General features: G+C 37.3%; 2 protein-coding genes across 12 annotated transcripts in view; both read left to right on the forward strand.

Moving 5' to 3' along the window:
* Positions 1-25,123, forward strand: part of LOC123773626 (guanine nucleotide exchange factor DBS) — a 544,948-nt gene extending 519,825 nt beyond the window's left edge. For 9 of the 11 annotated variants that reach the window (XM_069312524.1, XM_069312525.1, XM_069312526.1 and 6 more), the window contains 11 exons: positions 346-585; positions 1,813-2,088; positions 8,018-8,149; positions 8,330-8,515; positions 9,789-9,980; positions 11,964-12,089; positions 13,293-13,490; positions 13,718-13,992; positions 14,121-14,376; positions 14,896-15,152; positions 15,687-25,123. In XM_069312524.1, coding sequence (XP_069168625.1) covers positions 346-585; positions 1,813-2,088; positions 8,018-8,149; positions 8,330-8,515; positions 9,789-9,980; positions 11,964-12,089; positions 13,293-13,490; positions 13,718-13,992; positions 14,121-14,376; positions 14,896-15,152; positions 15,687-15,738 — 2,190 coding nt within the window. In that variant the 3' untranslated portion in view covers positions 15,739-25,123. The remainder of the gene's footprint in view (positions 1-345; positions 586-1,812; positions 2,089-8,017; positions 8,150-8,329; positions 8,516-9,788; positions 9,981-11,963; positions 12,090-13,292; positions 13,491-13,717; positions 13,993-14,120; positions 14,377-14,895; positions 15,153-15,686) is intronic. The other 2 variants (XM_069312523.1, XM_045767435.2) reach the window with 1 other exon arrangement.
* Positions 25,124-25,288: 165 nt separating this feature from the next.
* Positions 25,289-27,763, forward strand: part of LOC123746731 (calcium-binding mitochondrial carrier protein Aralar1-like) — a 48,927-nt gene continuing 46,452 nt past the window's right edge. The window contains exon 1 of the mRNA XM_069312528.1: positions 25,289-25,539. Coding sequence (XP_069168629.1) covers positions 25,479-25,539 — 61 coding nt within the window. The 5' untranslated portion in view covers positions 25,289-25,478. The remainder of the gene's footprint in view (positions 25,540-27,763) is intronic.

Here is a 27,763-nt window from a genome sequence, read left to right on the forward strand (position 1 = left end):
CACTTCCTTCTTTTTGACCATTACAATGTATCACATGGACTTAGCACTGGTATTCTCTAGCAGATCATAAACAACAGTGTCCTGCTCCTTCATGAGACAAGGTGCACACAGTAGTGTAGGGTGTTCTTAAACTGCTGCCACATAACCCTGCTCTATTCCACTTCTCACGTACTGTTCTCACTCATTTCGGCTTCACCACACTTGCTGTACTTCCTAAGATGTACTGGAATACACAAAAGTGCTAAAGTATTTCATTTTTCATTTTCTATAATATGCATAAAAGTTTATGCATCCTCCAGTATTTTACATTACATTTCGTGTTCATTCGTATGAATTTGATTTTAGGTGCTCAAACGGATAGAAGATGTACAAATGATGTGTGAGAAACGAAAGAGTTCCCTGAAGAAACTTGCAACCCGCCTGCCCCGTCCTGTGCACGCTGTGACGCCGGAACCAGCCGTACCTTTCCATTACACCCAAGGACAAGGCGGTAGCTCCCACCCACACTCCCACCCAGCTTCCCCGCTACACGCCGACCTCCCCAAGTCTCCGAAGAGCATGAGGAAGGCTTCAACGCTACCAAAGGTGAGGACCGTGTTCAAAGTATTTGAAATCTACTATTGAATAAAGAATTTTTGTATGTATGCAATATTTTCTGCAGTCTCTCTCTCTCTCTGTTTCTCTCTGATGATATGGTAACATATTACAGTAGGTGTTTTCTTTCACTAACCTTGACATGGGAAAAAGATAAACATTCTTCAGAGGAAAATATTGTGATGTACAATGCCTTACACAAATAATAATGGAATAGCATGTGTCTTATGTCCTCAAAGATTCCATAACCAAACTCCTAAAATAATTTGCTTCCAAAAAATATTTTAGATACTTTATATAAAACACTTAACGGAAAATATGCAAGGTCACATTATTAAGTTTCAAAATGAATGTGTAGTTTGTCATACAATTTGTTTATAGAATTTGAGTCGGGGAAGTGTTTTTATAATGAAATCATTATTAAAAAAAAAGGAATTTAAAAACTATATAACATTAAGATTTGTCTTTTCTGGGAGGCCCCTCCCCCCCCACTACTTTCGGGGAGCCATTAAAGGACCCCACCAGATAATGTCGTTTCATTACATTTAATACTGGATTTTTTATTTGTGATGAATTGTATTAGTCACATTTAAAAACCTGCGATATTACAGAAACATGTTCCAGAATCGGTCCAAAGATTTGGTAGATTCAATAAAACTAGTATTTTATTTTTGCACTAAAAGTCATCAGAATTATGTATTAATTACTGTATTAAATTACAGTACTATGTTTCATTTGGCAAAAAAATGTTTAAATCATTTGAGGCTTTGCAAACCAAATGCAACCAAGTTGAAAATATTGATGTGTAAATGGTGGTACATGTGGAGATACGTACTGTACATTACAAATTTAACTGCTGTTAAGAATTCACAGTAACATGGCTGAAGATACGATGAACAAACCACACATCAACCAACCACAAACCACAACCAAGTGAAGAAACGATGTTTCGGTCTGTCCTGGACCATTATCAAGCAGTGTGGCTTGATAATGATTCAGGACGGACCGAAAAGTTGTTTTTTGAAGATAATGAATTGCAATCATGTGGTTGAAACAAATAACACACTCTTCATTATCATGAATTGATAAGAGTACAGGGTGTATAAAGTACAGTAAGTACAGGCCGAACGTCATCGCCTTCATATTATTTCGTGTGTGGGGGTTGGGTTGTGAGAATATTTTCTTCATCTGAATTATATGAGTTTTTCCCTGGCATAGATGTTACGTTTGAAGCCGGGAGGCCAAAGCGTCAAGCGTCGACCCAGACCAGCAACAGTCTGTCTTGGGCAAGATGTAGACTTTTGCAGGCCAATTATTGAAGCTTCATTGAGGGCACAGCAAAAGGGAGTTTTAAGAAGAAGAGAGAGTTTTGCACATGGATCTTTGAGAGATGAGACTGCCATTCCATCACATTCATCTGGGATATACATTTTGGGGCCACAGATCATTCAGAACCTTCAGCTTTTGAATGTACACATGAAACAGTCGGCAAACGTAAGTGTTCAGCGAATACATTTCTTCTCTCGCACACTACCCAATGGATGTTGAAGTATCCTTTCACTGATGCACTGCCGAGGCTATAGCACGTAACTCAGACCGTGTTACGCATTGAAAATATTACTAGCACCATAACATGATTGTAAATTTGTTAAATGTTTATCTATATTTTGAGGAGAGTTCCTTTGGGATCTCCCCCTGAACTAGACCTATCATAGTCCATCTAAGACTTTTATTCCCCACTAAGATTTCAACACTGCAAATGCAGGTCTTTGCAAATGGTCTTGTAATGGAAATTAGGGAAGAAAGAGAGAATGGAAATCTGTCAAGCCACAGCCAAGGCTCAGCTTGCTGCCAAACAAAACACTTCCTTCAGACAAAAATTGGCAACACCCAAGGAATATCAATCATTGCTCTGTTAACTACTGTTTAGAAACCAAGCTATCCCAGCTGCCTCCAGGTGGTACCTCCTACTACCAAAGCAGTGTTGAGAGTGCCAGGAACCTCACTTTGTGACGTTCCTGGCACACTCCTGGTGAGGTTAGCTTTTCCTTGAGACTGTTGACTCAGTACATGGGATATTTTTTTTGGTTCAATTGGTTTTTGTATTCCACCAATAACAGCTTTTTGCTATGGTTGTGTTTGAACATTATTGTCTATGCTGCTTTTTGACAAATACCTTTCATCCTCCAGAAATCTTTCCTGAAGATGCAACTTTGGTTTGGCTCCTAGAGTTGTCCCACTGCCTGTGTTATACCCTGGGATTTGTACCAGTTCTGTATCTTGACATAGGCCCTCCCTTACTTATGCACTTGGTGAGCCACTACTGTTCAATTCTATGCATAATTGCATGGTGGCTCTGCCCTTTCATGGTTCACATCAGGGTGTAGAGTGGCCGTTCTGGGAGGAGCTTCATGGTGGCTTCCTAAATCTATCTTACTGAGATGTGACCCCAGTAGTTGGGAGCCATCAGTTGCAGGAGGCCTGCCAAAGAGGAGCCAGAACCTGGCCTTTCAGAGGTGCAGAAAGGACGACTATTATCATCACCTGTGACCTGTAAGGTTCATAGGAAACAGTGTCAAAACAGCCAAACAACTCCCCCAAACAATTAGTTCATGATAGTACCAATGACTACCACCAAGTGGTCTAAATCCCGGTCAACAGCCACCTCCACAGTCAGGCCTGTTACTGATGTGGATGATACCATTAGGCTGTTTGGGTCTGTTCATTGGGCAAGCAGCCTTAGTGCATGAGTGTTTAGATCCGCTAGTCACTTTCAAACTCGGTACAGTATAGCTCGTTATAGATCGACCTGTTGAGTCTGCACTCGCTCCTTGCGAGTTTGAAGGTTGCTTGTCAGTCCTGCTACTAGTCGACGATCATTTTTTTCTGCTTCTGCCATGCTTCCTGTTCGGTCCCTGACACCTTTGACACAGCTGTAACATATGCACACATTGTCTCCATTCTCTAAACCTGCTTCTCATTACGTTGCTTACCAGGCAGCTGCTGTTTTATGGGCAAGGTTTTCTTATATTCAGGTGAGAATGCTAGCCAGCCTGTGGTCTACTCTTGGGTCCATAATGTTTGAGTAGGGAGTGTTGGTTGCTGTTTCCTTCAACATTTTCAGGGGCTGGTATTCGGGCTCAGGTTTTGGCGACCTAACAGTTTTAAATACAGTACCCGTAGTTATATGATCCTGGCTTGACGATGTCTAGAAAGGGGCTCTTGTTCATTCTTCCTCTTTTTTCTTGTTTATTATTTGTTCATTTTAGTTAAAAAAGAAAAGAATTACAATTTTGTTCATTTATTCAACTCATTCATGTGTTAAATTATGGTGGCAAGTGCTACTACCTGGTGTTGACAGGTATTTATTAACAAGTAGCAAGCATATCAATAATTAGCTTTTCTTTTGTTACCGCTTGCAAAGGTGTCGAGTTTATTGCCCATTTTTACATCGAGCTGGTCCCTCAATGGGTTATGCTGTACACCCCAATGTCTTCCTAATTTTCTTAACACCACCATTTACAAAGAGAATTGGCATGCAAGGGGACAAGACTGAGAAGAACTTGAGCTGACCATAATGGGTCTAACTCGGGGAGCATTCTGGGGAGCAGCTGAAAAAGGGAGTGTGTCATTGTACTTGTCACTATTTTCACAACATTCTGCTTGTAAAAAGTGGAATGCTTCTCTCTCTCTCTCTCTCTCTGTCTCTCGGAGCTATTCTACTTGGATGCTCGTTTAAGGCAAGGATGCACTACTCTACTATGGTCAGAGCACTACTCCATTTAGCGATCCCTATGATGTCAAGTAGATCGTGAGTCGGAACATTTTGAGTCGCTCGGCATTTCTCTGGGCTGTATGGAAACAGAAAATCACTCTGTTCCTGACTGTCATGATCCTGTCCAATGGGACATTACATGATCTTGCCTTAGGGAGCATTATCTTGCTCAGAAAGTAGCTTTTCACATTCACTTAATTCTCATTTTGCTTTATGACCCCCCTCCATGTCTAGTGACTTCTTTTGTAAACCAAAATTAAGTTTTGGATGCTATTGTTGTATATGTCACCTCATTTGTATATGTTTGTAAAAACATTTGTGTTACACTTGGAAAGTAAATCTCTTAAGTTTCCTTGTTTAGTGTTTTTATTAAAAAGAATCCGAGGTCTTAAGGCTGACAGATTATCAGTTTTACCCTATCTTTCTGTTCAAGCAGTGATAAAGAAAACAAGTACTGCTGAACAGTAGATGTTGTATTGCTTGTAGAAAGATCTCGCCTATTGTTGAGTCTACTGGTTTTGTTATGATTCTTCAAGTAATGAAATGCTGATGAGTATTGGTATTATAGGATAAAACCCCCACTTGTGTACGTGTGTTTTATGTAAAGATTGGAATTATCCGTCGAGATATAAGTTATATATCCGACTTATAACGGATATAAGTTATATATTCGTTAAAAGTCTCGTCCTAACTATATAATCGGATCTTGATAAAGCACTTGAGACGGTGAAAAAGAATTGGCGTACATCTTTACATAAAATACAAGAGTGTGGGTTTTTATCTGTATTAATGTAAATACTGTACTGTTAATCATCAGTATGAGGTAGACGTTGTTGAGCACCACCTTGGTATTGATGTAAATACTGTCAAGCATCAACAAAGTATTATATTAATGTTTTCATGTTTTTTCTTTAGAGCACCTCACTATTTTCCACAGCCCGTTCTCACAATTTGATGAGCATCATATCTACAGTAATTAGAAGTTATTTTTGCCTTACCAGGAGCATACAGAGCTAGATAAACACCCCATCTATAACCTATCCAGTGCTCAAATGAACAAATCCACACGGGCCGTGACGAGGATTCGAACCTGCGTCCGGGAGCATCCCAGACACTGCCTTAATGATGCCTTTTGATGCATCACGTTAGTGTGATCTCTGTGTGTATCCAGTGCTCGTTATTCTGAGAATGTGAACAAATCAAGTTCCTTAAATTCCATTAAACTGCCTCACTTTAGATGCTCTCGAACATCACGTAACATGAAGCACATTAAAGTGTGATTACGGGTTGAACATCTATTACATGTTGAGCTTATTTACACCGGTGTAAAAATGGGTTGTTCACATCTACTTAACACCAAGAGTAAATAGTTTTTGTTTGTGCACATTTGCTTTGTCTCCCTTCACTTGTTTCTCTCCCTTTACTTGTAATTTTTTTTGAAGGGTCTATCATTTGAGCTGTCTCTTATTTTTATTTTTTTGGAATGAACATTATTTGAATTACACCTAAACTTTATATGCTATCAATCAAGTTTTTGTTTAATTTGTTGTCTTTTGAATATTAATTATATAATGGTTAATCGTATTTTAATTAGCTGTACAGTATTTGCAAGATCTTTGATGCTCTAATTATTTAAATAAAATGATATTTCATTGTGTCAGGGGACAGGCAGACAGTGTATAGTTACCTGAATTTACCCGAGGGCCACTAATACTCAAGTGACCTTGATGAGGACAGGAAGCCAGCGGCTTGTCAAAGGTCATCCCATTTGACCTGATGAGTTTGTTGTTGAACATCACCTTGATATACTAGAAATATACTGTAAATGTTATTAATATCAGTACAGCATACAGTATTTACTGCCTTATGTACATGTTAGGCTTGTATCAAATTCTCCCCAAGGTTGAATTACTGACCCTCCCCAGAATGCAACCCCACAACACACTGACAAACTCCTGGATACCTATTTACTATAAGGTGAAGAAGGGCATTAGGTGATAGGAAATGTACCCAACTATTTGTGTCAGTCTTGAGATTTAAACACAGGATTTCAATTTGTTCTAGAAAAGGAAAAATTAGCATAACTGGAAAAACCAGGCTTACCTCCAGAAGAAAAATGGCAGGATGGGAGGGCCATGGGCTGAAAAATTTCAGGTGAATGACTAGTGGCCAAGTGCAATAGGCACAATGAGGCTGATGGACATCCAGCAAGTAACACAATGTTGTTGAACCACCAGAAGCTTCAAGCTTGGAAATTAACCGTGGACACATTGGCAGATAAATCGTCACAATAGCCAACTGTTGCATGTCATGAGTGCGAGAATACACAGGCTGGCTGGCTGTACAGAACCACTTTACAGATGACATACGAGGGACAGGCCTTAGAACAAAGAATATCAGAAATAAATTTACCAAACAATGTATCCACCACCACAGCACCAGAAGTACATAAAGATTACTGCACCACAGCCACAGGACAGATGTCTCCCAGTTGGACAAACAAGTGTTGTGAACCAAAGGATCCCCCACTGGAATGCTGAAGCCACAGTCCTAGTAAAGAATGAGGGAAACTGCGAGCCAAGAAAATGATTCCCTGGACCAAAAGAATGATTTGACACTCCTAGTGCTGGGCGTGAAACTCCACAACACTGAGAGAAACAAGGCTCATAAATCGTAAGATGAGTGTGGCCTGGTTTTCTTATCCGACATTCGATTAATGGTATATATCCACATTGAATTTCATCTTGCCAAGTGTTGTTCTATTCATAATAATAATAATAATAATAATAATTTTATTTACAAGAAGGTACAATGGGTTGGTGAGATTACATTAGTGATATTTTTACATTCTTGCAAAACCCCTAACACACACACAGCATTTCGGGCAGGTCCTTAATCTAACATATCAGGTAAGGTGGAAAAAGTACATTGTAGCAATGTTTTATATCGACAATATAAATTGACAGAGGTGATTACACTGGTAAAGATTAAATACTTAGTCTTAAGTATTAATACTAGGGAAGAGGGTAGAACAAGAACAGTGTGTGTATGGAATACAAGGTATGAAACTACGAAGGTGAAATTAGGTACTCTTTACTTTAACTTTTGGTTTTTACTTTACTGCTTAATTTTACTATTAAATTATTTCCCAAGTCACTTTGAAGGCCGTAACATTTATCCACGTGTTCTATTGTTCCGTAGCTTAGCATCATTTGAGAACGCATTCATGTAACCTTGATTCTATTCCAGTAGATCATTTGTGTAAATAATGAACAAAATAGGCACCAGTCATTCATTTGTTCATAGGCACCAGTACTGAACATTTTTGTACTGTTAGTGACATTTCTCCAGCCTGATGAATTTTCTTTTAATCATTGGCCTCATTTTTCTGTCGGAAAATGTTTTATCAATGTCGGTAGTCGTCCTGTTACCGCAGGTGTTTACAGCTTCCAGAACAGCTTTTGTTTGGAACTGTCAAAATTTTTGTTTTTTTTTTGTTTTTGGGGTCCAGATGAATGTATTCAACTTTCAATAATCTCTTTCCTGTAACGTCTCCATAAATTTGTTACACAAGACTTTCTAGTTGCATGAGTTAATGTGTGCATTTATATGCTTGTATGTGTAATCCTGTGATTTGTTCATCAACAGCTCGGCGACAGCGGGGATTCACCAGAGTGGACAAGTGACGCTGAGGCAGCACGAGCCAAACGAGGCCATGTCCTCCGTGAGCTTCTGGACACCGAGAGAATATATGTGTCGGAACTCTGCTCGATACTTAAGGTGAAGAGTATAGCTCACAAGCAGGTCTTTGGGCATATACATTTTTGTATGTGACATTAGGGAACTTTGTTAAATATGAAAAAATCAAACATTTTAACTTTAAAAATACGCAAATGACAATGAGTTTAATGCCCGTTTCATATTTAAATAATACTCTTTCTCTTCCCTTAAAATGATTAGGGGTACAAAGATGAAATGCTAAACCCAGAGATGCAGCCTCTGATCCCAATTAACCTATATGGTAAGAGTGATCTCCTCTTTGGAAATATGGAGGAGATCTTCCGCTTCCATAATGATGTCTTCCTACGGGATCTGGAGAACTGCATCAACACCCCAGAGCTCATTGGTCTTTGCTTTGTACAAAGGGTAGGTCTTTCAACATTTTAATTCTTTCTTTGACGGTTGATTTGTCAGTGTATTTTGCTGTAAAATTCTTTTGAAGTACAGTATATAAGAACTGTTGTGGACACACCCACTGCTACACGTAGGAACACTGGCAATGGGACATGCATTGAACTAGAGCATTAAATAATTTAATAGGGAGCTAATTTGAATTAGCAATTGAAAAATTAATAAATAGAAATAGATGCTTTTTTCAGCATTAAGAGATTTTAGAAGGATTTAAAGTTAAAGAAAGTACCATATTTTACGGCATATAGAACATGCCACTGCTTAAGATGCACCTCTATTTTACAAGAATATTTTGTTGATTTTAATGTGCATCTTCTTTGAGCTTAATCTTAATTATAATAGTGCATTCTATCTGCTGGAAAATGTTAACTTAGTGTCGACACAGCTGTGCCGTTGACTAGGAAGACCTTGACAAACCAAGCTTGGATCTTGACTGTGACAAGGCATACTACAGTACAATGTGTCCCAAAAACGTGCACAAAATAAATTCAACACAAGTGCAGGTAATAAAATTTAGTAAATGAATCTAGTTTTGATAGAGATGCTGCAGGGGAGGGGGGGATGATTCAAAACATTTGTACATGATGACAGAATCATTGCTATCCGAGTTGAAACTAATCTGTTGCTTCCTTAGACAGTTTCCCACTCTCATATGGTATTGTAAATTACCAGCCAGGTCATTGTGGTTGTCCCACTCTATATCATTCTTCATTCATTAACACTAAAGCGGTCCAGCCTCTCTGCACATTCCTGACCATAAATGTTCTGGGCTTCCAGGGCCGTTCAGTGATGTAAATATTTTTTTACAATCACACACTTGTTCGTATAATATTTGCTTCCATTCGGCTACCCGTATTCATTCCTTTTATCTTTGACACAAGTCTAGCACTTGAATCTTTACTTCCTTAAAGACTTTTATCACTTGCAACTTGTTGTGTTCCTCATTCATTCCTCTAATACTTCACACAGCCATATGAATCTTAAATCTTATTTTGCTTTCTGGGGCCTGAACAGGTGTGGTCCTATGAAATGACTTTTCTTTTTTTACTTTTAGTGGAAATGAGGGACTTGCTGCATTAACTTATAGTGGGCAACGGTGTTGCTACATCCCAATTTTTTAAACTATGATCCCATAATATTGCATTTGAATTCAAAATGTATATGCCGCAATAATACAATTTTTATTTTCGTAACAGTGTTGCAAAATGTAATTCTCATTTTTCTGCAGAAAGATTCATTCCATCGACTTTATTCATTGTACTGCCAAAACAAGCCCCAGAGTGAAGAGCTGCGCCGCCAGGTGGGCGACAGTAACCCTTTCTTCAAAGAATGTCAACGTCGTCTCCACCACAAGCTACCCCTTGGTGCCTACCTTCTAAAACCTGTGCAACGCATTACAAAGTACCAACTCCTTCTGAAGGTCAGGCAGTCCTTGTGGCTAGACTTGATACTTGTTCCATTGACCATAATGTTGTATGTGCATCCTAGTGTCATTTTATACGATGAAAAGTAAGTTTTCATTGGGAACAACACGTTTTTTATCCTTTATTACCAAAATCCTTCTTCCTTTAACCCCTGAGTTGCATCCCTGTTTATATGATGTAACACTCAGGTAGGTTTGTGTGTGTGTATGTGTAAGATGTAAAACTTTAGCAAATATTTTTCCTTACAATATTATTGCAATTCACATATACCTACATTTTTATGCTCGACAATGAACCAATATGCAGTTCTAGTGGGTGTGGCAATGAAATCCAAGCTCAAATAGTGCCACACGATACAAGCAGGTGACACCACTCGACACAGCAAAATGCCTCCAATTTATAGTACTATCTACATTGCTATCTCTAGCCTCAATATATTGCTATCATAATCATCATCAGAATCCATTCACTAAATTATGATTAGGAATCATTTTCCACAAGTTTTTTCTAAACGAATATTAGGTCCCATTTTACGATGTGTAGATGAATGAAACTGTGGTCGTGTGCTGTGAATGTCCGCCTCCAGACATTCACATCCAGTGTGGATGGGTGGATTATCCAGATAGACTTGTGTGCTGTGTGCAGTGTAACCAGTATTGGGTTCAGGAGTACTGTATCTGAACATTGTACATAATCTTGATCACAGTCAGCATCTTGTATGACACTTATTGTAAAGTAATCGATTATTTAGTGTCAAATAACGCTGTGATTGTAAGCTGCACGGCAGTGCTGTGAATTGCTGCAATGTGTGCTAATAGTAGTCACCCTCTTAATAATGAGGCCCTCACACCCATGAGACATGCATACAATTTTGTCTCAAGATAGTGTGTGTTTACTGGAAGCCCGAGGAAGCAAATGTGAGCCCCGTGTATACGTAGGACTTTTAAATCTTGCGCTGTACTTTAAAATGGCCCCCAGCTGTGTCATGAACTTTGCAGGTAATTAGTCTCATCAACCACAGCCATGTTGTGCAGTGGGAGGGTTAAGTATTTTATTATTGACCACGATTTGTTGCTTGTGAATACAGTATCTGTACCATTGTTATAGTTAAATGTATTTATTCGTCCTAAAAACAATCTGTGTTTGCTTTTATTGTCAATATTAAATACAGTTCTATATATGTATAGTTAGTGCAGTTACTGTAACTCTAAAGCTTCAAAATCCAAAATTGTCCATGTCTTTATCATTATGTATCACTTTAGAAAACTTGTTTGTTAAAATTTCTTGACCATTCACATATATTAGGTTATTTTTCATATAGTATAAGGTATTATGCAGACAAGGAGTCACAATAACATGGCTGGAAAATGTTGCCAGACCACACACTAGAAGGTGAAGAGACAACAATATTTCGGTCTGTCCTGGACCATTATCGTCGTCGTCTCTTCACTTTCTAGTGTGTGGTCTGGTCAATATCAAGTATTACCCCAGAAAGTGTAAAACCAATTCACTCGTTCACTCTGACATACCGTATATAATGCTAGTCCCTCCATTTTAATCTAATCTGTCTCGGTATAAAATAATTTGTATCCCATACTTTTATATTCTAAGAGTTCTATTCTTCGCATCCACATTTATGGATAGTCTTCACATGTGACTAGCATCTTTATGACTTAAACAGAAGAAAACATAGTTACTCTTGGCATCAATGCCAGAATCACGACCTGCCTGACTACAGGATCTTGTCCTGCCGGTACAAACAGATCTTGCCTTTGGCAGCAGCTAAATGGTTAGCTCTGAAAATCGGCATTGAATGTAATAAACTACTGCTATCTGGTGGGGCCCACTCCATGGCTAGCACCACAGAGAACCAGGGAGTCCCTCGCAAAAAGGTGCTTTTCATATTAACTTTAAGCTTTTTTTTATTCAGTGATTAGTATTTAAACTACACTCTTTACTTATTTTTTTTTTTAATACAGGATTTGCTGAAATGTGTGGAGGGTAGCCAAGGCCGACGGGAACTCCAGGAGGCGGTTGACACAATGCTCACAGTTCTCAAGTGCCTCAATGACTCCATGCACCAAGTTGCCATTGTGGGCTTCCCAGTAAGTTAGTACTGGTTATTATTTATTGAGCTAATGAAAGAAAAAGCCCATATAAAGAAAGATCTTAGAATTTTGACTCTTCCCTACTTTTCGTGTGTGTGTGTGTGTGTAATTACCTAAGTGTAGTTACAGGATGAGAGCTATGTTCGTGGTGTCCTGTCTACTCATTCTTTGTCATTTAACGCTTTGAAACTACTGACTGTGGTGTGTGTGTGTGTGTGTGTGTGTGGGGGGGGGGGGGAAGAGGGGTTGAAAGGGTACTGAAGCTCCATTGAAGGAAAATTATTTTTTGCTAGTTCTTAGAGTGAAACCAAATTAATTATTAATAATCATGATATTATAGGGAGTAAAATGGCCATGTGTAGCTTAGAAATCTTTTATTCAATATCCTGCAGTTGACGTCAGGTTTCTCAAGAGTAACACACGGGGAAATAATTAATTACGTAAGTGTAGTTACAGGATGAGAGCTACACTCGTGGTGTCCCGTCTAGCCAACACTGTCATATAACGCTTTGAAACTATTGACTGTTTTGACCTCCATCACCACCTTGCCTAACTTGTTCCAACCATCTACCATGCTGTTTGTGAAAGTGAATTTTCTTACGTTTCTTTGGCAGCTTTGCTTAGTTTAAATCAATGACCTCTTGTTTGTGAAATTCCAGGTCTTTGGAATTCTTCCCTATCAATTTTATCTATACTCATTACTATTTTGTATGTAGTGATTATATCGCCTCTGTTTTTTCTGTCTTCTAGTACAGTATTGGCATATCTAATGCCTCTAACCTCTCCTCGTAGCTCTTGTGGGTTAAATATCTGCGGATGTTATGTGTACTGCAGCAATTACAGGCAATAAGTACTGTATATGAAAGTTTGCAGCTGTTTAGGAATGATTAGGTTGTCAATAAACTAGTATGTAAATATTGAACTTGATCCTGGTTGTGAGTACAGAATAATTAAGAGGAGCGACTTTCGGTTTGTATTTTTCTTGACAGTTTATCCTAAAGAAATGTTGGGTTATTTCTTTAGGATCATTCATTCATTGTCAATACTCCATTTTAAAGGATTTTTTCTTATTCTTTTGTAGTAATTTCTGTGATTTTAATACAATTCTTGTTCAGTCCTACAGCTTCAGTATTCTCTTGGATACATCACGTTCTAGTGATTTCATTGTACGTAATACATTTTTCTTGCCTCTTCTTCCAGGGTAACTTGGCAGACCTCGGTAAGTTGCTCATGCAGGGCCCCTTCAGCGTGTGGAATGAGAGCAAGAAGGGACTGAGAGAGCTACGGCTCAAACCTGCTCAGAGACACATTTTTCTGTATGAGAAGGTGTTACTCTTCACTAAGCGTGCTGGAAAAGACACAGATCGTGCTACATATCATTTCAAAAATGCTCTTAAGGTACAGTAGTTATTTAGTGTCATTTCAACTGATATTAATAGCCATAAACTTGTGACTTGAATTATTAAAGTTTTTAGGATATACATTAGTAAATGTATTTTACTGTTTAGAATTCCTTATATGAACTTTGATTTTTAGACAGCTAATAAGGTTAAATCCAAACTGAGAACAGGGAAGGAGTTTTAATTAAAAATGATACTTTTCATGATTTTTTCCCAATATAATAGATGTCGCAAGTTGGGCTAACGGAGAGCGTACGTGGCAATAAAGGTGATGTGCGCAAGTTTGAGGTGTGGCTTCAAGGACGACAGGAAGTTCACATTATCCTTGCCCCATCAGTGGAAGTAAAAGAAACATGGGTGAAAGAAATAAAACGTGTTTTACTTGATCAATTTGAGTACCTAAAAGGGGAAAATATTAAGCAGTATTCCTCAAGGATTCAAAAAGGTGCAAGTCTGAATGGCATTAGAATCCCACCATTGTCACCCACAACACAGCATAGGCAAGTACTTATGCAGATTATAATTTATAACAATACTTTGATTTTTAAATACACGTATGATAAATATTAAGTAAATGATTATCACTTGCAGCTCGCAGAATGCTCATATAATTTTTCCATAATTGTAGAGCTCTAAGGCAAACAGCATCATGGGATATGGCTGGTAATGGGATGAGTGGGAGCGGTGGTTCCATCAGCTCCAGCAGTTCTGAGGGTCGGCAAGGAGACAGCAGCAGAGAGAGTGGCCGTCGCTCCTCACGTATGATGAGATCGGTGGATGCTACTCTTGGTGATGCTCCAGAAGAGGAAGAGGAGAGCTGGTCGTCAGATTATTCGGCATCGGATGAAGAGGAAGATCAGGAAACCTTTTCCGAGAGTACAGAGGTGACTAATCAAATATTGTAGGAATGTGTAGGTAGATGGGTATCTGTATTTGAACTGTACCTATCTACCTGTAGGTACAGTTTTTGAAAGATAATAATTTTTTTACCTGTATTTACTCTGACCACTGTCTCTAATGGTTATTGCTTTTGAAATAGGCTGCCAGCTGTATTTTAAATTATATCATTGGTCAGACATCAGTAGGAATGCTTTTTTCCAAGCACAGACTCTCGGTTGCTAACCTAGGCTGTGTGTACCCAGGATACTGTTCACACGCCAGACTCTGGTTGACATGTTACCTCACTGTAATAAGTAACTATGAATTGACCTTGTCACTTAGTAGTAGTGGGTAGATTGGAGAGTCAGTCATTGTCACATTTAATGTGATATGGAGATCTAGAGCCTGAATTTTGTTTCCTGTTCATAAAAACTAAGGTGCATTTGTGTTAGGGCTGAAATGTTTTGGAAGATTACAATGTACACTATCATAAATTTTTGTAAAAGACATTTTTCTTTCTCCAGTACACATCATCAAGGTTCCTGGTGCTGGCAGACTATAATGCCATGGGTGGATCAGAGGTTAGCCTACGAGAAGGAGATTATGTCGATCTCATCAAAGTGGGTTGTGCTGGCTGGTGGTACGTGAGAGTTTCTGGGACCCCCTATGAAGGATGGGCTCCAGCTGCCTACCTTGAGCGGGTTCTCAAGAAGGGCAGCAGGTCCTCTCCTTCAGTCAGTAGCCAGGAATCTTCTTCAGGCCTCAAGCATGCCACCTCAAGGTTTGTCAGCAGTCTTTGATATTGTATGATGTGTATACTTAATGTAAAAGTCACATGAGTAATCTTTAGTTACAAAAAATGGGAACTAGAAGACGGGAAAGACGAGATCATGTTAAAACAAAAAAGAGGGGGAGTAAGAAGATAATGAAGTGTGTGTAACTAGAAAAAATGGTAATAGTAAGAAGTTGGAGTATAGTAAAGATATGGGGTAAAGATGAAGTGAAGAAGTATAACATGGATATTGTTAATGTTGCTGAATAATACTTTTTTTGGATTATAATTAGTCATGTTGACCAGATCACACACTAGAAGGTGAAGGGACGATGACGTTTCGGTCCGTCCTGGACCATTCTCAAGTCGATTGTGGACCATTCACAATCGACTTGAGAATGGTCCAGGACAGACCAAAACGTCATCGTCCCTTCACCTTCTAGTGTGTGGTCTGGTCAACTTACTTTAGCCACGTTATTGTGACTCATCGCCTGCATATAATTAGTCATATTATATCTAATACAGTATACATTTTTCCTCCAGATCATCTGTTGCATCTCTTTCTGCCAAGTCTGAGGAAGTGAACATACTGTAAGGAGATGGATAAAGAGCAGATTTGTCCTGGCATGGCAAGTAAAGCCTTGAGTACATTCAGATTTGTGGTGTTTCATTAAGGAATATAAATCCAGTTGATTGTACTGTATATAGTCCCTTGAAGGAATTGCTGCTGCAGCTTATGTGCCTGAATGAGTGTGTCGTTGTATTCAAGTGAAATGGTAACAGTACATGTTCCTGGATGAGTGTGTTGTCGTAATCAAGTGAAATGGTATTGGTACATGTACCCGATTATCACGGCCCATTCTCCAAAAATGAAAGTACTGTACTTGTAATAAGTATGTGGTTGAAAACGCACACATATAGTGATAGACCAGTAGAAAGTTGACTTTCGTATTATTGAATTTGGGACCATTAGAAAGTTGATTTCATATTATTAAATTTTGACAAACCGGAAGCACTTTTCAGTTGCAACATAAATACAAAACCTCTCCTCTCTTTTCTTAGCAATCCTAGGTCTAAATCATGCTCTCTTAGGCATAATAATAGAGTACATATATGTACTATAATAGGCCTAGGAATATGAAGTTTGGTTTTCAACTTTATTTTTTCTGGACTGTAAAATTAATAGTATAAAAAGTGGTTTACTGGTGATCCATCACTACATATTGGCACCTTTGACCAAATGCTTACTATAAGAACTATCATTTCAGGAGGATGGGATGGGTTGAGTTATCAACACCACAGAAAAAAATTGTGATTTTTCAAGGAATAATCAATACCGCCATTTCTTTAATGTTATACTCTGAAGGAATGTGAACGGCACAAACAGTGAAGATGCATGTTGTGTTGGTACTCAGATTTGAGACTATTGAATTCACAAATAAATTCTTTGACGAGTTATAATACAAGTGGTAGGCAGGATACTTACAAATTCATGGACTTCCATTCCTATATTATTTACACAAACGTTATTGTCTCGTACTCTAGTGGTGACCTTTTCACCTTCCTCAAGTTTTCAGATTCTTCTCTATCACTGCTAAAGATGAAATTAGTCACCTTATATACAATATATAACCCCCACACATGTGAGTACACTAAGAAACAAACATAAGGAAGGGCTCTAAGAATATGTTGTCTTGATTTTATAATGATAAAATTAGTGCTATTTATCATAAATGCTTCAATTTAAAATACCCCAAACATTTTTGTTTAAGAATTGTCAAATTGTTTAATACTTTTTTATAATTTGATAAAGAATAGAATGCAAAAAGGTAATTTCATGATAACTTCAGTGAAATTTTAAAATTACTAAAACAATTAATATCATTGTGGCATTTAGAAAGCTTTATATAAAAATTATGATTAGAAATTTCCCTCAAAATTTGTAATAAATTATTTATCATAAATAATAAACAAACTGGCAAACACCTAGACTAAAAAAAAAAATTATAAACACAAATAACATTGGAACAGGTTAAGTCATATAGTGTTCACTTAAAGGGAGTGTAATCATTCAATTGACTGGATTAGTTCATGCAAAATAATTAGTCTAAATCAGTTAAGTGACAGAAATATAACTGAATCTTCATTTATAAAAAGTTGTGAATTACGTCCAGGATTGTATAAATGTAGTTTCATACTTTGTAAGATTTGTGATAAGTACAAAATTATGTAAAAATGAACATAATGGGTTAAAATGTATGTGTCCTATTCTCATAAGGATACATAAAACTGCAGAAGGCCTATTCCCATTATTCAATTTACCTATACTTGTCACTTCCTTATGGTATATGTTTATTAGTTAACTCACGTTCCTTGAAAATACAGTATACTAATACACGAAAATGCTTGAATTATTTTAGGTTTCTGTGTAGTTGAATCATGTGTTTTCATGATGATTCTTGCATATGTATATTATATATACAGTATAAATATATACCTGTATACATATGTGTGCACATACACAAACTTTCTTCATACATACACTGTACAGTGTGGCCTTGAAAATATGCACTACTTTGTATCATTCTAAACAGCTTCCTGGTTTATTTCTATTCAGTTAATATTAAACCTAGTTTTTCATATTTAGACACTACACATATTGACAATTTAACAAACATAACTATACAGTCTCTCCCTTTTTAAGATCCCATTAATTCTTGTAAACTCCTTGATCTAACTTGTCAAAATTTGAACCACCGAGTGCACGTGTCATTTCTTTTACCTCCCAGAACTCGCCCTCTTCTGGCAATTGTTACTTCTCATTCTTTTAAATGTTAGAAACCATACTAATGCTTACTTGCATCATACTCCTCGGTCATCCTCCTCCCTCACTGCTTTTTTTTCCCATAAATTTTAGCATTATCGTGCTATTTAGCCATATTGACTTTGATCTTTAGACAGTTGCCATTACTTAGCATTATTGTATATATTGAGATTCTTTATTTTCCTCCTATGTAGTCTAGGCAAACTACTCTTGCTGGCATACACCTTTTCTACTTGCAAATTAAGCAGTCTCTAAAGAAATTTTTTTGATAAAATCCTTTAAATAACAAGAGATCAAATACACTAGCATGGATACAAATGTGTGTGCATGCAGCACAGGCCCAGGAGCTTCAGTCCTGCAAACCCAACTAGTTAACAACACACACACTCATGCGCTTGCTCACTCACTCTCGTTTTCTCTTGCTTGCTCTCTCTCTCACTCACTATGGGTGAAACTGCAATTGACCTATTCCCAATATTCAAGTTACATATCACTTTCCGGTTTTGTGTTTGTTTCTTAGTCTACTCACATGTTGGAGTTTTATAAGCCCACACCCTAGTATTATCTGACTACTGTACTTCAAAATAGGTTAAATCACAAAAGTGCTTGGATTATTGTCATATATTCCCTTTATGTATGTATGCCCAATGACGTCCCATTAACCTGATGTATCACTGAGGAAATTGGTAGGAGCCATGAGGGGGATTCGAACGCTCGCACTTAGTACTGTACTCGCAAGCACATGCCCTAGACCACTAGGGCATGTGGTCACAAGTTAGGTGAGGTGGTGGTGGAGGCCAAGACCGTCAGTAGTTTCAAAGCGTTATATGACAAAGAGTGTTGGGAAGATGGGACACCTCGAGCGTAGCTCTCATCCTGTAACTACACTTAGGTAATTACACTTAGGTAATTACTAATAACCACTTACAAAAAAAATAATGGGAATTGACCAAATTGACAAAGAAGAATTCCTGAAACCAGCAACTTCACGAACAAGAGGCCTTAGATTCAAGCTAAGGAACTAAAGGTGCCAAAAAAATATTAGGAAAGTTTTTTTTTGCAATCGGTGGTACATGGTTGGAACAAGTTAAGGGAGGTGGTGGTGGTCAAAATTGTCAGTAGTTTTAAAGTGTTTTATGACAGTACTGGGAAGACTGGACACCACGAGCATAGCTATCGTCTTGTAACTACACTTGGGTGATTATACACACATACAATTGTATACAAATATACCGCATTATACATACAATACAATGCATGAAACCCTGATTAGGCTTCAGTAGAAGCCTCAGGATCCCTAGAGGGTTTAGTTGAATATCAGTTTGAATTGCTTTTGAGCTTGTGGTGGTGTTACCATGTGTAGACTCCCAAGCACATGTCTAGGGCGTGTACTTCGGAGTACAAAGTGTGTTGGTTCGAATCTCTCAAGGTTCCCTACTGATTTTCTCATAAATACATCACGTTAATGTGATTTCATTGTGCATACGTACATATCATACATATATGGTATACAGTATAATAATTCTCTGTTGGGGGACAGGCAGCCTGAGTGTATTCATACACGTTAGGCTTTTTTAATTATTATTATTATTGAGGTCATAACATAATATAGGAAAGTGATGTGTAAATAGAATAATGGGAATAGGTCAACTGCAGTTTCACCCATACTTATAGGCACAGACCCAGCTGCAGATTTACCCAATGTATATACCTATTGCAAATCTTACCAGTTCTAAAATTATCTAATTTATACAATCTTGGACAAATCCATATTTACTAATTCACTCCTTTTTATAAATGAAAATCCAATTACATTTTGTAATAACCGATTTACACAACAATTTTGCATGAATTAGTCCAATCAGTTGAATGATTACAATATTTTGATTGACTAAACAATACACTTGACCGATCATTATGTAATATTTTTGTTCTTGTATTCTATGGTTTAGGTCACTGCCAATTTGTCCAACATAGAATTCAATAAAATTTGTGCATGTAATTTTATAAACCATTACAATTACTAGGGTAATATTTATCAGTGTTTATGATAGAATTCCTAAATGCAACAGTGATATTATATTGTTTTCGCAATTTAAGAATTTCATTGAAGTTATCATGAAATTGCAGAGTCATTGTATTGTTTCTTTTTGAAGCTAAACGTATCTTGAGTAATTTGACTGTCAGTAAAAGACTTCAGTTATATTAAACTGAAGCCTATTGGATAAATAGCACTAATTTCATCTACAAATTCTTGTGGATTCTTACAACTAAATCTAATTTTTTTTATTGTTATTCTTGCATCATGGACACATTGTGCCTCTTGCAAGTATTTTCTACTTGTTCTCCAGGGCTTGCTGCAGCTTTTCTCTCAGCCTTAAGTCTCAAACTAAAACGTCAGCTGAAGTTTCTTAGGAATTGCTTGAAGGAACAAATCTTAACAAATTGTTGTTTCTTAATAGTATCCTTAGTTTGAAAGCTTGCCCCTTTAATGCATTTCAAAGGATCGTCTTAGTGAAAAGTATTGAAATCTCCAAAGTGGGAGTCTCAAAGACCTTCAAACTAACAAATATCAAAACAATTTTGATCAATCTAATATAATGTAGCATAAAAGAATCTTTATCATAAAAAATTTATAGATATTTCCCTAGTACAGTAGTTGTAAAGGTTCTGTTTATGTTTTCATGAAATTTTTAAAAATAAATTCTGTGATGGAGTAAGTGACAAACACCCGGATAAAATAATAAAAACACAAATATAGGAGGACCACACGGCAGGAGTCAAGTGCATTGTTTATTCACTTGAAAATATTCTAATAATTCAACTGACTGGACAAATTCATGCAAAATTGTTATGTAAATGTTATACCAATATAATTGAATTGTCATTTATAAAAAGTAGTGAATTACAAAATATTAAGTCCAGAATTGTGTAAATTAGTTTTTAATTGGCAAGATTTACAATATGTATAAGATTGTGTAAAGAATTTGTAAGCTACATATGTCTTTTTCTCAGGTATAGGCGAAACTGTATTTGACGTATTCCCATTATGCGATATTTTTTTTTTAAAGTACTGTCGACTAATATTAAAGTCACATCAGGCAAAATTTTACCTATATAGAGTACTTGAAATCTGGAAATATTGTCTGGATTTATTCTTTTTCCTCGTAGCAATAGGTTTCCAAATTTCTGAAATTTCCATTGTTTATCGAGTTACAGATTCATAGGTCCCACTGTACATATCACTACATATACAATACAGTATGTAATTGTTTCATCTACTGTAACATCTTTTGGACAGCTCTAGATATACAGCAGGACTAATATATACTTCAAGTGACTACTGCTTTGTCACATGTCCACATTACAAAGGACAGTACTGTAATGTGGTAAATGCATGAGCACGTAACATTGTTGACTATGAGTTGTCAATATCTCATGATGTATACTTGAATCTCTCTAGTCTTACTATCTCACATTTAGAACTTTGAGAATCTAACCCTATGTCTTTATCTCATATCAATGCCTCTGTAGTTAGTTTTATTTGCCAAATTCATATTTTTAAATTCATCTGTTAAGTTTTCAGTACATGTGTGAATTATCATTATTTTTATTATACTGTGTATAAAACTACTGTAGAAGTTCACTAATCCAGACTACATGGGAAGAACCCCTTGCCGGATGAACCCGTTTTCCGGATTAATTGTCTTTTCACCGTGGACGTTCAAAAGTGAACATTTCCAAAAATGTTTGTACCACAAATAACATAATTTGAATTGCCACTCACTATAATTAGTGTGTGGGGCTGGGTGGGTGGTTAGCTGCCTGGCTGGTAGGTGGGCAGAGCAAGTGGGCAGGCAGACAAGTGGCTAAGTGGGCGAGCAGACAGGTGGGTGAGTGAGCGAGCAGGTTCTGGGAGGATGGCAGGCAGATATGGTTGGCAGGTGAGTGGGCAGGCAGGTTCAGATGGGTGGATGACAGGCAGTTGGGCTTGGTGGGCAGGCAGGCAGGTCAGGTGGATATGTGAGCAAGCAGGTTCTGGATGGGTGGATGGCAGGCAGATGTGCTTGATGGGTGGGTTGGGGGGCCAGATGGGTGGGTGGGTAGGCAGATTTGGATGGGCGGAACAGTCAGGCATGTGCAGCCACACAACACAAGCAGGTGGGTGACTCTCCCTACCCATGCATCCTTCAACCCCCCCCCCCCCCCCCCTCCATCACCCTCCTAATCCTTGTCACAAGTGATGACAACATGCTCACTCACTTGCTGTACGATGACACCATAATATGTGCCTTGTGTTAAATCCCATTTTATTTTCTTGTAAACGCCAATTAATTCTTTTCAAATATTATGGTGAGGTTTTTCATATTTGTAACTAGCTTTCCACAGCAGAAAGAAAAAAATATAATGATTAAACAACTGAGCCACGACCCCAGAGGGTCAGACAAGAGACCTGACCGCCACACTAGTAGGCTTAATACCATTCCTCTTGTATATAATTCAATCCTCCCCACACCCACCCCACCCTGGTGGGTGGTGTGGTATGGTATGATATGGTATGGTTGGTTACCACACTCATTCCTGACACCAACTGCACCCACCCACCCCTGACACCCATTCCTGACACCCCACCACACTCATACCCACTCCTGACACCTCACTACTACTTCAGCCTCCCAGCTTGCCTGAACCCTGCCTGCTCCCTCCTTTCCTGGTGGTGGTGGTGGTGTACATGAGTGTTAGGCTGGGCATTTCACTTGCTTATCACTGCGGTAAAGGTTCACAGGTTATATTCTGCGGCAAGTTGACCCTTGTTTTTGGATAGATTTTTAGGCTTCAAAACTCTATCGGTATATGCTGATCCGGCCAAATATCTTCTAGTCCGGCTTCTATGGACATTTTGGCCGGATAGGGAGATAACTTTATCTGGCCACAATTTTTGCCAAATTAGGGCGTTTTCCAGATTGGCAGCCTCTGGATTATCGAGCTTCTACAGTATACTATATATATATATATATATATATATTTCCTTAAATAGTTTTAGTTGAACTTTACACATGTCCTCATGCTACATTCTTCGATTGAGCTCGTGCATGTAAACATCATCTTTACTATATCTATTTCATATGAGAAAGCGGTTGTAATACCGCTCTGCCCCCTTGTGATTATGTGCCTCGGTACAGGTAGGAGTAGAGGTAGAACCAGCTGTCTTGCCTTCAGAGCTGGCTCGTGTTAAGAGGCCGCACCGCACCTGTAAAGCTCTGTACGATTCCTCTCCATAACATGAAATGCTCAATGGATCTTGAAGAGGTTTCTAAACTTCCTCAGACACACAGCAGGGTTGTAATGTGTGTGCAAGTGAATATTTTATAATTTCCTATGGTCTTGGAACTGGTAGGAGGATATGAAAAGGGTACTAGTATTCTTTCTACTCTTAAATGAAATGACTGGTAATGAAACTGTATATAGCAGGGAAGTTTAATACAATAATTTTTTATTAAAAGCAGGTCGTGGGAGAAAATTTACTAAAGACTGCCTTGATTAACAAAGACACTAGTTGTTTTGTATGTCTCTGACAGTGGACGAGTCGGGTATAGGAAATTTTTGTTAATTTGCATTTTAATTATGTTAAAGTTAACAAATTTGTGCTACAAGTTATATTGTTTCCTTGTACAATGATGTTGAGAAAGTTAAAAAAAATTAATTGGTTAACCCTAAATAGCACACACCATATTTTTGTAATGTATGGTGCCGTGGCAAATTGTTAATTATATAATCGGTGAGCAGGAATATTTTTGTCAAACGAAACATATTGTAAATTCTGTGATGGACAAGTTTATTTAATCACTGAAGGTTTAGCAACTGTTGTGCAGTACAAAATTGTTTTACTCAAGTGTGTGTTTACAATTTTGTTATAAAATAGTTGTCTAAAGTAGCAAGTGCACTTTTGAAGTGCTTATATAGAGGCTAACAGACTAGACTACCTTAAATGTGGAATGAACTAAATCATGTTTAGGACCCAACTCTAGAAAAGTTACTCAGGTTGGTTGGAGTTATTTAAGGCCAAGTGAGAATTTAGTACAGATCATTTCAGGCTGTTTAACCTCAAACAAATACTGTACTGCCAGATGGCAACAAAGTGAAAACTAACCACATGTGACAGGAACTGTGTCTTACATGGTAATCAATATTTCAGTGCAGGCACAGACTGTGTTATGAGAGGCATACAACAGCAGGTGACTTAAGCTCACAATGCCTGCAGGCTTGATGATGTTACAATCTCCAAAGTGACTTACCAACTCTTTTTGTACATTCATATATTGTAGAACTAATGATTCAGTTTAAGGTGTTGAATGGTGCTTCTAGTTCTGCATGTACTAGTAACTGAATGTTATTGTAAGGTGTACATTACAAATAGATTGTGATCTATATAGGGCTTTTCTCAATCATAAGTTAATATCTTGTGTACAGCATGATTATATACACTTTTCAAAGTATATAGCATGTACCTAATGTTTGACTTTATATAAAATAAAGATTACAAAAGTCTCTTCAGAGTTCCAGGTGCTGCAGCAGGTTCTTGACTCACTCTCTCTCCCTCTACCTGGTGTTTGAGACACTCAACATATGATATACCCTTCTTGCATATACAACTCTTTATGTATATCTTGTACATAATTACATATACATGCCTCTCAGTTGTTAAGTATTATCCTGAGGAGTCTGTGTAACAATTTTTTTTTTTATACTAGGGAAGTGCTTTGAAAATAATTATTTATATATTGGGTAATACAAATGTCTGTTTAGTACTTCCATAAATATTTAATGCAAATTAATAGGAATTTTTATTTGTACAGCTAATGAAAATAAATTTAACTTTTCAAGTGCTGTGGGTTATCAGATCAATTTATAAGAGTTAATTATCATCATTAGATAAATCCATTATCATTAATCATGAATCATAATCAGCAACATTGTAGGATAACATTAATTTTCACGTAATAAAAATGCATTATAGACACATTTTCATTCACTGAAGACATTACAGCAAATATTTCAAGTTTGTGTTCTTATTTAATGTACTTTACTATCAATCTCTATAATCATCTGAAACACCAAATACTACTGTACAATAAAAAATATATATATAAAGAAAGGTTGTTTCCAATGATCCATAACGAACATCTTATACTGGATACACTTTTGTGTTATTGTGTACCACTGCTATGGGGATCTCGGGCTCCAGTGATTAGGTTTTCCAGTGTCTTAGATAATGGCACGCTCTTGGCTTTATTGGTTGTGAAGGACAGATTGTACCATAGGAATATTACTTTCGAGAGAAGAATTTTCCATTGTCTGCACTACATTGTGGCTTAGTACACTTAAAATTGTTGCCTCTCATGTGTACAGTACGAGATTGACATAGATATTGAAATTATTAAGTATAATTGCAGGATAACTGATGGTGTCCTGCCTTCCCTATAATCTGTCAAGACATTCTGAAGCATCCAATGATTTTGCATTTATTACCCCTCACTTGTTTTGTGCTATCCATCTACTACTGTCCACAAGGTAAGTATTTTCTTTTGTCTTGGTTACATGTTTATCTTAACTTCATTTACAAAAATGCCGTAGATTTATGCTATTTGTTTGAAACAAAATTTTCCTAAACTCTGTTCATTCCTGTCACAATTTTGCGTGTGTTGATCATAACACTTGTTTTTCCTTCTGTCACGGAATGGTTAAAATTTCCAATGTCTCCAAGTAGTCACCTGGGGCCAGATTCACGAAGCCGTTAAGCAAGCACTTATGAACGTGTACATCTTTCCAGAATCTTTGACGACTTTGGTTACATTTATTAAACAGTTTACAAGCATGAAAGCTTGCCAATCAACTGTTGTTATTGTTATAAACAGCCTCCTGGTGCTTCGGAGCTCATTAACTGTTTAATAATTGTAAACAAAACCGCCAAAGATTGAGAAAAGGGGTACAGGTTCGTGAGTGTTTGCATAACTGCTTCGTGAATCTGGCCCCTGTTTTACATCGGGGGAACCATTTAGTAGGATGTCCTAGGCAATTGTTAATGTTATTAGAGATATAGACACCCCACAACTGTTACATATTTAAAGATGAACTTCAAGTATGAATAATTTGCTTATCATTTAACCATCAATGAAGCTAATAGTGATTCTGACATTGGCGTGATTCTCAGGTGACAGTTTACTAAGAAGCACTCCTCTATCTACACAATGAAATCACAATAGCGTGATATATTTGAGAAAACCTTTGAAGCAGGGCGGTGGAGTTAAACCCGCACCCTAGGTCGACCCCTGGTGCATGCAACACAGCGGTCATTTAGGTAATGTATGTATCAGGGACATCTTCACCACCCTGCTCCAAAGATTTTCTCATCCTATATCTATCAGATCATTAAAGCATCTTTATACATAGTTCGTAGATTGAATGTGGCCTGTTTTTCCCTATTCTGCATTTTATTATGTAGCATTTATTGACATTAGCCATATGTTTGCTTGAAGCACTTACTTTATCTAAAGCCATTTTGAAGATTATAAGTCATCTAGGCTTTTTATCCTTCCAAGTAGCTTGACATCAGTGAAGGTATTTGTAAAACTGTATCATTACATGTAGATCATATAAACAATTAACATTACTGCTATTAGTACTGGGCCTTGTGGGGCTCTACTAGTAACAATATATAAATACTGTATATATATTTATATATAAATATATTATTAAATATGACCGAAAAAGTAAGATTAATAATTCTAACACGAATTTTCTCAATCTTTCGTACATTACGCTTCACTGTTGGAGGTAAATCAAAAATCACTTCTCCAACTTTGGAGAAGTGATTTTTGATTTACCTCCAACAGTGAAGCGTAATGTACGAAAGATTGAGAAAATTCGTGTTAGAATTATTAATCTTACTTTTTCGGTCATATTTAATAATATATGTCTACAGGAAAGACTGCTACCAAAATATACTTATATATAAATGTATACATATGTCAAGAAAAATTTCCATAGCACTAGTAAATATGCTCTTGATAAAAAGCTTTAAATCTAACCAGGCATGTACTATTTCCTTCTACCAGTAGACTGAAGATTACAAAGATTTACATAGCACAAGTCTTTTATACAACAATAATAATAATGAAAATTATTAATATACACAAGAACATGGTACAATGGTTGGATAATTATATAAAATACATATTTGATAAAGGCACAAGTATGCAAAGCATTTCTGACATAACTTAAAACCTATAACTTAATAATTAACTGCCCTAAAACTGAGATTGAATAACAAGAATCTTTCAAACAAGAGATGCCACACCAATGATGATACTTTTCAAGACACTGGTGCTCTCTAGCAGGAATATTGTTGCACACTAACGGACCCATTCAAAGGTGGAGAAATTACCGACTTATTGAGTGTGCAAAGATCTTTCAGTGATAGAATTCACTCAATAAATTCACTCAATTCACAAGGAGTGCCGGACCAACCGGGCTGTGGTGGGTATGTGGGCCTGCGGGCCGCTCCAAGCAACAGCCTTGTGGACCAAACTCTCACAAGTCAAACCTGGCCTCGGGCCGGGCTTGGGGAGTAGAAGAACTCCCAGAACCCCATCAACCAGGTATCAACCAGGTATAAAACATCTAAATTATTAGGACCACTTAAAAATGTTAAATATTTTCCCTAACATATCAGAGGACCCTTAACTTACTGTTGTTGAAAAAAAAAATCCCAAATTTATTTTCATTTTTTTTTTCA

This window comes from Procambarus clarkii, chromosome 72 (genome assembly GCF_040958095.1).
Source record: "Procambarus clarkii isolate CNS0578487 chromosome 72, FALCON_Pclarkii_2.0, whole genome shotgun sequence".
Taxonomy (NCBI): Eukaryota; Metazoa; Arthropoda; class Malacostraca; order Decapoda; family Cambaridae; genus Procambarus; species Procambarus clarkii.